The 13,238-nt window shown below is 33.8% G+C and overlaps 1 protein-coding gene across 1 annotated transcript; it reads left to right on the top strand.

Annotated features, from left to right (window-relative positions):
• The first annotated feature begins 10,485 nt into the window (after positions 1-10,485).
• On the top strand, positions 10,486-13,228 carry LOC112081986 (meiosis-specific protein ASY2-like). Its single transcript, XM_024149062.1, has 4 exons — positions 10,486-11,401; positions 11,479-11,610; positions 11,689-12,323; positions 12,398-13,228. Exons 1-4 carry the CDS (start codon positions 10,486-10,488, stop codon positions 13,226-13,228), a joined length of 2,514 nt encoding a protein of 837 aa, XP_024004830.1.
• Positions 13,229-13,238: the final 10 nt, after the last annotated feature.

Raw genomic sequence — 13,238 nt, 5'->3', positions numbered from 1 at the left:
CCAGATGATATCACCTCTCTGAAGATCTCTGTCTTCATGGAAAGTTTTGATTCCTTCTTCGTTGAAAACATCGTTTAAATGACTCATGAGTGTTTTCTGAACATCCTTTCCTCTGAAACTGAGGAAGACATCATACTCCCACAGAGACCGAGACGATGAATTCTCCGCCTCTGTTGTTAAAGAAGCTGCCATGGAAACAACATAATCGCACTTCCCAAACAAGGAAATTTTTCACGTGATTATGAAATCAAGAGAAGAATCCACCGATCCCCATTGCCTGACTTATACACTTAAAGCTCTAACGCAAAGTCGATGTTGTTCCATTGTAATCATAGAAAGAAATTACGTAGAAATTAGTTAATTACACATTGGAATTATGTTATGGACTTTTCTATCCATGTCTGGGCCCAATAGGTTTATTTACTTGAGAATTTGAAGAAGAAAAAAAACATCAATTTTTTTGTTGTCTCAGTTTTCGTATTATTTATATATCATAAAAATTATCTTTTTTCACTGACTATACAAATATGTATCAAGTTAATATCTATGATTGATTAAAATAAGGGTAATCTAAAAAACAAAAATAATTTATCTTTTTAGGTAAAGAGTAAATTTGGAAAATACTTTGAATATAATCAAGTTGACAATATAAAAAAAAAATCTCTATATTATTATTTAATTAGACATTTTAAAAAATAACATTTATTTTATAAAATATTACATGATATGCCATTACGAATAACAAAGAATAATTAGAATAGGAAAAGATATAGTTGTCATTCAAATTTATTGAAAAAAATATGGAAAATCTTTGTTTCTCATTTAATAGAGTATATCTCTATATTATTATTTAAACTAGGGTTGGCTGCGGGCTATGCCCGGGTTTTTCATTGATTTGTTTTAGTTTGAAATTAGTGTTAAGTAATAATTTGTATTTTAAGTATATACAACACATATATGTATAGTGTGTTCATACTTGCGTATTATAGAAATGCATATCATTAGATGAATGCAAAATTATTAGAAAGTAAAACCAATTTTTTTTTCCTTAAGGTTTTTATATTAATGTATTTTTTAGATGTTCATTATAAATATAAAATGTTGTAGTTATGGCAAATATTTTGTGGAGTTAACAACTTCAGTAGTATATACCATTAGAAACTATAAAAATAATACTTTCCCGTATCATGATTTTTCGACAAATTACTAATCTGTCTGTAGATAATAGCGTGTAGCTTAAAAATGATAGACCAATTAGGTAATCATAAGTAAAAAATGTAAACCCAACACAAAAAAATTGATGCTGCAATACTAAAAAAATTGAACAAAAACCAAAAGCACACCAAACTAAATCAGAGCAAACCAACTCAAACTTCTGCCATCCAAAAAATGAGCCAGCATTTACTTTACTATATAAGTCATTTCTCTGCAAATGGTTTAAATCATGAGGCAGAAAAGTGGCAAGTATTCATGTTTCTAATGGACTTTAGCTGCTTAGTATGATGACCTGTACCTAAAACGTTTTTTTTAATCATCGTAACCATAGCAGTATTTCTTCGTTTTTGTTATTTTCGTCTTGAGTTTCACTTACTTGACCATGTAATGATATTTGATCAAGGCCCCTTTAATATATCATGTGGCATAAAAGAGGAGAGAGGTCAATACACAATATATCACTTGACTATAACGTTTGTTTGTTCAATTTTCTAAATAAAACATTTTATATCGAAGCATAATGAAATAATGTAGAAGCAAAAAACATTATAAAACATGTAATTTCGTGTAATATACTCCACATGAGATGTAATTACGTTGAAACTTATTTGTCTGGATCGTGAAGACCATAAGTATTTTTTCATGTCCATTTTGGTATCACAAAGCCTCTCATAGTTTTGTATTAGATATTTATTTGAAAATTAAGACTACATGAGCTAATTTTAATTACTCACACCGATCTGGCTAAAACTAACAAAAACCAAATAAGATAATCCACTTTACACGTTTTGTAGACGAAATCTTACATCTTCTTAGTCGCTTCTAAAGGCATATGGTAATAGAAAACCATATAGGTTAGTATAACCAATTAATTTAATAGGGTAGTTTGTCTTTCCTACTGCATTACCGATCAAATGTAATGAGAAATCAAATCACATAAACAGAGACATGGAAAATATTAAAACTGAAATAAATCATCATAGATCCAAATATCTAACCGCAGATCTTGATGGCGTCCGCTGGTTCCATCGTTCATCACGTGCTCTTGCTTTGCTGCCTCTCTAGAGATTGGAAACTGGCTAGAAGATTGAATGATCAGAGATTTAAAGCAGAACTCTTTGATTAGAGCAGTGACTTAGTTGTAGTGTAGAGATTTGAAGCACCATGAGAACAATCTGATACGGAAAACCTGCACAAATAAGTAAGGAACATATTCAGATTTACTTTGACGGTTGATAATTCGATTCCAAAGTAGAGCAATAGATGACAATAATGTTCAATTATGTGAAGAAATTAAAGCCAATAACCTAGCTACTGAATCGTAGCCGCCTGTTTTCAACTTACCCAGAGGTAAAGGAGACTCATAATAACAGATTATGGGTGAAATAGTACTGCTTCACATTGAAAATAAGGTCAGACATAGAATCTTTGGCCTCAATTCTATCTCAAATAGACGCCAATAAATCTGTAAAATTAGAATATGAGAATACGAAAACACGATTTTTGACCTTTCAATAGCTTGATCGAACAGCACAGATCCAAAAATAATTAAAACTACACAGAGGGAAAGCCTTGGAAGTTGGAATTGGTCTTCTGGATTTGTGTTGACAGTTGCCGATTGGGTTTTCAAAACTGGACAAAAAAAGAGTTGACAATTATGTGAAGAAATTGTGATGACAATATTTTAAGTTCTGACGAATAATGCTTGCACAGAAGATAATATATCAAAAAATTCAAAACACAAAACATATCATTAGCCATCATGTATGTTCGATTACCTCTTTGTTCTTCTAACTACTCCAACAGTTTCAGAGGATGCCATGGCTGTGATAGTATATGATGGGTAGAAATGAGTTGTAAAAGTTATTAGGAACGATTGATGTTTGAGATTTTCCATCGTGGATTGAGGTTTGAATGGTGATTTAAGTGTGAAGCTACTTTGTTAGAGAAATTAAGTTTGAAGGTATTTTGTAACGACTTATGGTTTGAGCTTTCCTTTCATTGAATCTGATTTGGAGATGGGATGAAGATGAATCGTTTGAGGGGAAACTGTTACGGTGAATTTATTTTAGGGTATGAGGAAAGCAGAGAAAGGTGGGAAAGCTCAAATGTATTCTTGATTTCGTTTTAGGCTATTGTTTTCGACTTTTGTTTTGGGTCTCCTATATAATGTGTTTCTTTCTATTCACCCCCCCAGTATTACTGTGTTGGGTGGCCCGATTTCATAACTCTGCAATAACTCTTTTAACGTAATTAAAGTTTTTTTAGTGATATGTGACTTTCAAATGTTCTCATTGGCTGATTATTTTGTTTATTATTTCTACTGATGTGGCATATCTGAGAGACCAGAAAATTAATCCCTTTTATATAAATTAGATAATCATTAAAAAAATAATATTTATTTTATCTTATATACTAAATGAGAATGTAGTTTAATAAAATAAATCTGATTTGTTTTAATTTGATTGGCTTAAAAAATCGTCTTTGCTTGACGTTTATTCCACGTCAATGTAACATGGCAAGACTGCTTACATAGACAATTTTGATTGAATCATGTTTAATGAAACAGCAAAAAATAAAACAATTATATTTATATCTTATTAATGAAAAAATAGATAATAAATAATTCATAACAAATCACTTCTTCCTTATTTGTCACCATATATTATTTTGTAACACATTTATATTGCGAGAATTTTTATTAACTTAACAAAATAAGTATATTCAACATTCAAATGACTTTGTGTGTACTTATATTAATATATATATATATATATATATACATAACTTACAATTTTAAAATAAAAACTCAACGTATATATTTATAAAAAAAAATTATATACATATTTTTTTGCAATTTAGGAATATTATTATTATTATAAAATGTGCATAAAGTATATTTTTTAAAAAATACAAAGTACATTTTGATAAATACTATCATAGAGGAATTTAAAGTAAACTGAACATATTATAGACTCTTCTTTATTCACGTAAATCTCCTCACATTACATTGAAAATTTTGAAATATACAATTTGAAAGCTTTGTCGCAATGTATTGTTTATTAGATACTTTAGATATATATTCTATTACTAATGACTAAATATCTTACTATCCTATATTTTAGCAAGAATATCATATATCCATAACAACACTTTTCAAATTATCTATATAATGAATTTCCAAAAAGAATCAGAAATTTTATCTTATGAAATGAAAAATATTTTTTACGTATCGTTTAACTCTTAGAACTATATATATATATATATACATTGATAGTGAAAAAAATACATTGACATTAGAATTTATATATATATATAATGTAAATAAATTTTTATATAATCAGAAAATTAGTTAGTGGTATAGATTAAGACGTTTTTAATGCTTTAAAATGTTTTCTCATTAATTAATGGTATAAACAAAGTTAATTGAAATAAACTATGGAAACATTTGTATATTTTCTTTTGAGTGGAAGATTTTAAATTCAAAAAAAAATACAAAATATCCAATTTTAGGAACTGTGTATATCTTCACCTATATAAACTGATCAATATTGTAGGAATTCTGTAATTTCAAGAATGATTTGATACGCTATTAAAACATTTTTTCTTTATTTCATATCTCTCATTCTATTTGATAATTAATAACCAAAAAGGTTATGGCTAAGATCTTCTTTTTATTTTCTACAAAGATTTCATAAGAATCTTCACAATCCATTATATAAAAGTTGGGTTGTGTCTCACAATTTTGACACATCAGCATCTATTATTTTGACACATCAGATTTACAAAATAATTTATAATTTATTTTATTGATTTTTAATTTGTTTAATAAATACTAAAATCTTAAACCATTAAATACCGTACAAAAAACTGAATAATAAACTTCTCATCTTTTTTTTTTGGTTAAATTTTTTTCTGCTTTAATTTTAGTGAGAGATAATAAACGTGTTCTTATTCTATTGATTATTGATAAAAATGGTCGAAAAAAAATCAAGTGTAATTTGAGAAAACAAAAAAAGATCAACTGCATAATCTCTGGAAAGCTTAATGAATTTTAGGAAGTCAACAACATCAAGTTATGGAACTAAAGACGAATGCTCATCTTTTTTTTTTTTTAGCCTGCATTTGGATTACAAATCTTTTTAGTTTATATGTTGCCTTTAGATTATAAATCTTGACAAATCCTTGTTCTATTGTAATCAAACTTATTTGTATGCTCAAAAATCCAAATAATATCCCTTTAAAAGGAGTCAAGAAGGTGAATACAACATATTTAGAGAAATAAACTGTTTTTAGTTGTAATGGCTAATGATGACTAAGGAAATTTTGTTTTGTCAAAAGTCGTATTTCTCTCATGCAATAAATTATTGGGAAGTACTTGTAAAATTTAACAATACGTCTCTCTGATGCATAAAACTTTGCAACTTTAGACGTAAAAACCAAAATTTGTAACCAAATGAAGGGACTGATAAATCCTATTAACTTTAAAAAGTTCAAAATAATACAACTAAAATCACAGAAGTAAAATCACAAAAGTAAGTAACTATTTTGGAAACAAATTTAAATAAATAAAAATCCCATACCTGTAGAGTTTGGATTTTTAATTTGTTTTCAATTTCTATATGTTTCTTTGCCTAAAGTTGTAGATTTGGGTTTATATGCCAATTTTATATACCAAAGTTTTCTACTTCTACATAAAGCATCGCAAAAAGTAAAACAGATGTCAAGATGATGGAATTGTGTGACCAAAGCCTCGATAATCTTTTCAAGCATGCAAGTGTTCTTAAGATTTAGCATATGAAACTATAGAACCATAAGACGTCACTTTGAGAAAATTTGGGCTGATAGCTTTTAAATTCGCTTCAGTTAAGGAATATTAAAGTTAGCGATTCATGGCTAAGATCTTCTTTTTATTTTCTACAAAGATTTCATAAGAATCTTCACAATCCATTATATAAAAGTTGGGTTGTGTCTCACAATTTTGACACATCAGCATCTATTATTTTGACACATCAGATTTACAAAATAATTTATAATTTATTTTATTGATTTTTAATTTGTTTAATAAATACTAAAATCTTAAACCATTAAATACCGTACAAAAAACTGAATAATAAACTTCTCATCTTTTTTTTTTGGTTAAATTTTTTTCTGCTTTAATTTTAGTGAGAGATAATAAACCATTACTTCTTCTTATTCTATTGATTATTGATAAAAATGGTCGAAAAAAAAATCAAGTGTAATTTGAGAAAACAAAAAAAGATCAACTGCATAATCTCCGGAAAGCTTAATGAATTTTAGGAAGTCAACAACATAAAGTTATGGAACTAAAGGCGAATGATCATCTCTTTTTTTATAGCCTGCATTTGGATTACAAATCTTTTTAGTTTATATGTTGCCTTTAGATTATAAATCTTGACAAATCCTTGTTCTGTTGTAATCAAACTTATTTGTATGCTCAAAAGTCCAAATAATATCCCTTTAAAAGGAGTCAAGAAGGTGAATACAACATATTTAGAGAAAAAACTATTTTTAGTTGTAATGGCTAATGATGACTGAGGAAATTTTGTTTTGTAAAAAGTCGTATTTCTCTCATGCAATAAATTATTGGGAAGTACTTGTAAAATTTAACAATACGTCTCTCTGATGCATAAAACTTTGCAACTTTAGACGTAAAAACCAAATTTGTAACCAAATGAAGGGATTGATAAATCCTATTAACTTTAAAAAGTTCAAAATAATATAACTAAAATCACAGAAGTAAAATCACAGAATAAGTAACTATTTTGGAAACAAATTTAAATAAATAAAAATCCCATACCTGTAGAGTTTGGATTTTTAATTTGTTTTCAATTTCTATATGTTTCTTTGCCTAAAGTTGTAGATTTGGGTTTATATGCCCATTTTATATACCAAAGTTTTCTACTTCTACATAAAGCATCCCAAAAAGTAAAACAGATGTCAAGATGATGGAATTGTGTGACCAAAGCCTCGATAATCTTTTCAAGCATGCAAGTGTTCTTAAGATTTAGCATATGAAACTATAGAACCATAAGACGTCACTTTGAGAAAATTTGGGCTGATAGCTTTTAAATTTGCTTCAGTTAAGGAATATTAAAGTTAGCGATTCAATTCAAGTGAAAGATTTAGCATAGAAGACTATCTCCAATGTGAGATGTATAATGATTTTATACTAAAAACTTGGTGAAGAAAAGTGGGTATAGGTTTAATACAATTTGGGATATGATAGTTAGAACTCCATTATATTCATTTTTGATTTCATAAGAGTTTGTGAAAGACTTTGCCAATTAAAATAGGAAAATCACTTCGAATAAATTTATTTATTTATTTATAGGATATGCCTCTTAAACTTATAACCATAAGTTGATATTTTATACATAGTATTTGTTGGATTATTAACTCTAGATTTGTTTAGTATAATATATGTTTGATTAGCTTTTTTGAAAACAAAATACAAATAAAGTAATAAAAAGATTATTTTAATATTTTAAAAGAATTAAATAACAACGATTTTTCTTTACATGTATATGACAACTTCAAAAAGAAAATTCTGAATTGAGTTTATTTAAAGTTTTAAATAAATCTTAAAAATATATATATTTTTTAAAAACATAGAAAAACCAATGCACGGGTAATCATCTAGTATAGAAAAGAAAGATTTCACAACAAGCTTAGCCTCTCTCTATTCATTATATAAAACGATCATTCTATTGAACTACCATGATAAGTTTTTCCTTTTAGTTTTGTATTTGTATTGCTTTCTCTTTACCAATGAATCTTGTGGATTTCATGAATACTAATGTGGGATTTTTATATGTTTCAGATGTTGTTTAAAGAACGATCCATGGATTGAAATGAAAACTTCTTGGTAAAACTCTTCACGAATCTTCCACCGTCTTCTTATTCCACATGTACTATCTCACATATCTCTCCATATATCTATATGTGTATTTTTATGTTTGATTGTTTTAACTTTTTACCCTCGGTTGGTAAACTAAATTGTTTTAGGAGCTTTGTGTTCTTCAATAGATCCCATGTATTTCGGGATCATCACTGTTGTCACCTCAATTCTGTTTATCGCGAGTAAAGATGGTACTTATTCTCTTTATATATCTCTTAATCTCTTCTTTCGCCTGATCGATGTCATGATCTCTAAAATAGCTGCTGCACCAAGAAGTCTATATATCATTAAGATGAGCAAAAGAAGATACATGCTTTGATTGTTTAATTGTTGTCTTCTCTTTTATTTAGCTTATTCATGTTATCAGCATGTTTGTTTTAAATTCCTTTTTTTTTTTGTAAATTAGGAAATGGCGAGAAAGCATGAGAAACTTAATAAAACAAACATGCCGATAACATGACTAAGTTCATGTTTTGATCAATTTTTTGCGACTCTGAAAATTTCTTGCGACCTCTCTATATTTATGTGTGTATTCTTATGTTTGATGGTTGGAACCTTTGATGTTTAGATTTCTCAAAAACGCAGAAGAATGATCTCACTCTCATCGGAAAGGACATTCTGGAGCAATCAAATGCCAACAAGGTGAAATAAATAGATTTCGTCAAATTCAGGTTACTCTTTAACCTCCTTACATATTTCCATTGGGATATATTAACTTTGATAACGAACTGCTTTTATTCAAGATTCGTCCTATTTTTATCAAAAAAAAAGATTCGTCCTATTGCTTTATATATTAGCAGTTCCTATAAAGTTCTCAGTTTCCAAAAACCGAGTCTTTTTTGTCGCTGCCAATTGTTTGAAGCCATAAAAACGTGTATTATGTTACTGTCACGGTATCCTCTATATGGCGTAGAATGGAGTACATAATTATTAGATCTAGATTCGTCCTTCTTTTGTTTTTATTCAATTTTCTCATTTTTTCTTTAACTTAGTCTCTGTTTTTTGTTCAGGTCTCTGAGATGTGAAATGTTCGTCCGTGAAGCTTTTTTACTATGGGTGAGTATCCTTTTGCTTGATGGGTCTGGTAAAATATTGTTACTTTTACCAAAAAAAAAAAAACTGAAACTGAAATATGTGTGTTTAGTTTAATTTGTATATGTATTTTGTTTTGATTATCAGAAAAATTAATAATCTTTTTTGGAATTATGTTATAGAAAAGAAGTTGTGTATAACAACAATTTGAAATAGAGAATGGTTCCAAGCTAATTGACCTCTTTAATTAAGGTTTGGTGGTGTAGATTCAAATTTGTTATTACTGTTTCTAATTATTACCCTTACTCCATTGTAACAGGTAGGTCATATTTTCATCAGTTTGTATATTTTAAATGACCTTATGTATAGAGACTTGTTGATATGTGAATATCGACAAGGGACAAAACAGTAATTTAGATCGGAAGCTCGGCTTTATTAGATTGAATCGAGTGAAATACAACTGAGTTCGGTTATTCCAATAGGCAATAACGAACTAAGACTTAATGTGACTAAGAAGCTATCGAGTTCTCAGTCTTTAAGTCTTCTTGGGAATAACTTGTGTCCTCTCATGTCGATTCGTCTCCCTTTATATATATCTCATAAGTCGGTCTTCAAGCACGCTTTAGACGATATGGGATCGAGAGGAGTTTCCTTTTCTCTCCAAAGTTTCCTTTTTCCTTCAGGAAACTTTCCTGTTTCGGCCGAGCTCGAGGAAACCTTCTGTTCCTTTGAGAGGTTTCCCACCGACCTCGGTCTAATGGGCTATCTTCGGCTCATCTTCGCTCGGCCCATCTTCTCTCGGTACATCCCTTCGTAAACCGGGCTTACGGTTCGCCGATCTCAGTTTGTACCGGAGAAAACCGGGGTGCGGTTTTCACCTCCAACAGTTAGCCCCCCCCTCAGTTCGGTGAAAGGAGATGACTTTCAGTTGAACTCAATTTTTCGGTTATTGGATCACAAACTGAGCTCGGTAACTGTCGTCGTTTCGCATTTTCGGACGTTTCGCGCCTATCTTCAATGAGGCGCGTGAATTACGAGATTTTTCGCGAAAATCGAGGAACCCACGATTCCCACTGTGTATAAAGGGTGACTCTTCTTCTCGCATTCATTATTCTCGCCTCAAGCATATATAAGGTACGCCGCTCTCCCTTCTCTCTAGATTTTATTTCTCTCTCTAGTTTTTGTTCTTCGTTTTCTCTCGTTTCTTCAACTCCCGCCGCCGCGAACTCTTGATCTTTCCGATCAACCTTCAAACTTTCCGGTTGATCTTCAAACTGTTCTTTATTTCCTTCAAATCTTCTTTCCCGAACCCTAAGATGTCTTCCAGCTCTTCGATTAATTCTTCCTCAAATAAAATTCTTCCGGAAGACCACCGTGAGTCCTCGGAGCCGAGCTCCTCTTCTTCAAATCCTCAGCAATCAAGTTCATCACGGGAAGAAGGCAATCTTCCCCAATTAGTTCGTAAGAACTCTAGATTTGAAGAAGCTAGCAGCAGCCGTGCTAGAGTTAGAATTGAAGCTACCGAAGATCTGACTGCAGAGGCTCGCGAAACGGAAGCTCGGGCTGGACCGAATGTTGATGCTAACGCCCCCGAGATCGAGGAGATCGAGGAAGAATTTCAGGGGGAGAACGTCGCTGATACTGAAGTCGACAACATTGAGGCGGTTATTCATGCTTCGCCACCACTTCCGAGGCGGAAAGTAGTTCGTCCCATCAACGTGCCCTCTTGTTCCCTTTCTCCTGGTGTCGTTCGAGCCGTGCTCGAGGCAAACGGGCTTGCGGACAAGATTATTTTCATCATTCCGGAGGCTAGAGATCGGCCGTGGGATGCTCCCGAAGGCTTCCTTTGCGTTTATCTGACGTACTTCACTCAGTGCGGGCTTTCTTTCCCCATTCCCTCTCGCCTACTGGGATACTGCAATCGGCGCGGCGTAGCTCTTACACAGGTGATGCCAGCCTCAATAACGAACTACGTTGGGTTCGTTTCCTTATGCGACGAGCTCGGTGAAGTACCATCGAGTCGAATTTTCGAAGATCTCTTTTCGGTCAATATCCATAAGTCCAAGGAGTGGTTCTTCGCCGCCAATGCCAAGCCGAAGAAGAATTTAGTTATGGGACCTAAGCCCAGTAAATTCAACGATTGGGAGTCCCAGTACTTCTATATCGAAATGAACGATCTCACCGTCAGCAATTCTGACATCGCAATTCAGTCGAATTGGAAGATTCCGATTGGTAGATTAGATGATTTCACACTTAAATAACTTTCGACTTTTACTGCTTGCTAACTCTACTTCGTCTTAATTTCGTAGGTCGTCATCTTCCGAGTCTCCTTCTCAATTCCGGACTCACCTCTGAGTTCGAAGAAGCATTCAGCGAAGCCGGTAAACGTCGTTGGCCGGAGGTTTGGGAAGAAATCCTACAACGTCGACCTAAGAAAGCGGGTATGTTCATCGAATTCTCTTTACTCACTTTATCCCGAATTTACTCCGAACTCCTCCTTAAACTCATTTTCATTTCAGGCTCCGTTCGAGAACCGAAACCACGCAAGCCGAGAACTCGAGCTAGCAAGCCTCGAACCACTCCCAGACGCCAATCACTGAAGTCGCGAACTCAACGCTCCCGAGCTGCCAGGATGCTTTCCATTGACGAAATCCCAACTCTCTTTGATGAAGAAGAAACGGGGGTGGCCGAGCCGACCCCAGTCCTTGCTGCTGAACAGAACGAAGTGCAGCCAGAAGAGTTGCCACCTGCTGCGGGCTCACATGATCAGGCTGATCAGAGGAAGACAAAGAAGAAAAAGTCTTCGAAGAAGAGTAAGAAAGCAGAGGACTCTTCTCGGGTGCAAGATACTCCCGTCGAGCTCGATCCACCGGCAGCTGTGGCGTCGGGCCTCGCGCTCTCGCAAGATCGAGCTGAAGCTTCACACTCCCGAAAAAGGCAAACCAGAGATCATGTCGAGGGCTCTCAAGAGCACGGGCCGGCTAAAAGAGTCCGAGTTTGTTTTGACTACGACGAGGAGACTCCTTTTGAGGAGAACGTAGATGCCTGCGCCGAGCTCTATCATAAGATCTCCTCGGAGCTACCTAGCATTCCCTCGGTCCCCGAGCTCCGGTTTCCCAACATGTACAAGGGAATCGCTCACTCGACCGCTGTGGTAATTTTACTTACCACTTATAGACTTAGATATTCTTCCAAGTATGAGTTCTAATTCCTGTTTCCTCTGTGCAGCTCGCCAGTCAGACCAATAACTTGGTCGCTGCATATGAAGTAGCCCTGTTCGACGAGCAAGTAAGGGTTTCCAAGCTCGAGGAAAGGATAGCCAAAGCAGAGGAGCGTCTCGCCACTGAGCTCCAAATCAACGAAACTCTGCACTCTCAAGTTGACTTGCTGAAAAAGGAGAGTGCAGAGCTGAAGGCGGTGAAAGACGAGCTCACCGAGGCCCAGAATTTACTCTCCAAAGAGTTTGAGAAGGACAAAGGGCGACTACAAGGTATGGTGGTGCACTGGAAGAATCGAGCTAGGAGCGTTCACGCAACGGCTTGCGAACGCCTTGAGAAGGTCATTCGGAGTTTGGACGATGCTGACAGGGCTCGGAAGCCGTACTTGGTCTACAACCAGCTCACCGGGGTCCTCGGTTTCATCAAGCAGTTGCGGAGGAAGGGTCTGTACGAGGTCCCGCCAGAAATGGTTGCGGATATTGAAGCAAGGCATGCCAAGGCGCTGGAGGACTTCAAGGCGATCGATGCTTGCGCGCTCACTGAGGAGGACAAGAAGATGTCACCGTTCGTAGAGGAAGATGACATCCCGGTCGTAAATGTGACTCAGAGCGCACAAGATCCTGCGAGGGGCGAGCAGTTCGGCTCAAACGAGGACATACTCAACGCTGCTGCCTCAAGACCGTCTAATCTCTTCCTATTTTTCTTTTGCTCTTCGAACTTAACTGCCCTTGCATGGGTTTTTTGTAACTCTAATTCCGAGCACTTGGTGGGTTCTGACTCTATTTGCCTCTCGGGGCTTTTTATTTATGCGTTTGTTTTTCCTTCCTGTCCTTGTCTTTAAAAGTTAGAAA

The sequence above is a fragment of the Eutrema salsugineum genome, unplaced genomic scaffold, assembly GCF_000478725.1.
Source record: "Eutrema salsugineum unplaced genomic scaffold, Eutsalg1_0 scaffold_1, whole genome shotgun sequence".
NCBI lineage: Eukaryota > Viridiplantae > Streptophyta > Magnoliopsida > Brassicales > Brassicaceae > Eutrema > Eutrema salsugineum.
This window is presented reverse-complemented; position numbering and strand designations above follow the sequence as displayed.

What these genes read in the sequence shown, in the direction of transcription:
- LOC112081986 (XM_024149062.1), top strand. Translation starts at nt 10,486, where the DNA reads ATGTCTTCCAGCTCTTCGATTAATTCTTCCTCAAATAAAATTCTTCCG. An exon ending in ACGTCGACCTAAGAAAGCGG is followed by an intron (nt 11,611 to 11,688) that starts GTATGTTCATCG and finishes TTTTCATTTCAG; the next exon opens with GCTCCGTTCGAGAACCGAAA. An exon ending in TCGCTCACTCGACCGCTGTG is followed by an intron (nt 12,324 to 12,397) that starts GTAATTTTACTT and finishes TCCTCTGTGCAG; the next exon opens with CTCGCCAGTCAGACCAATAA.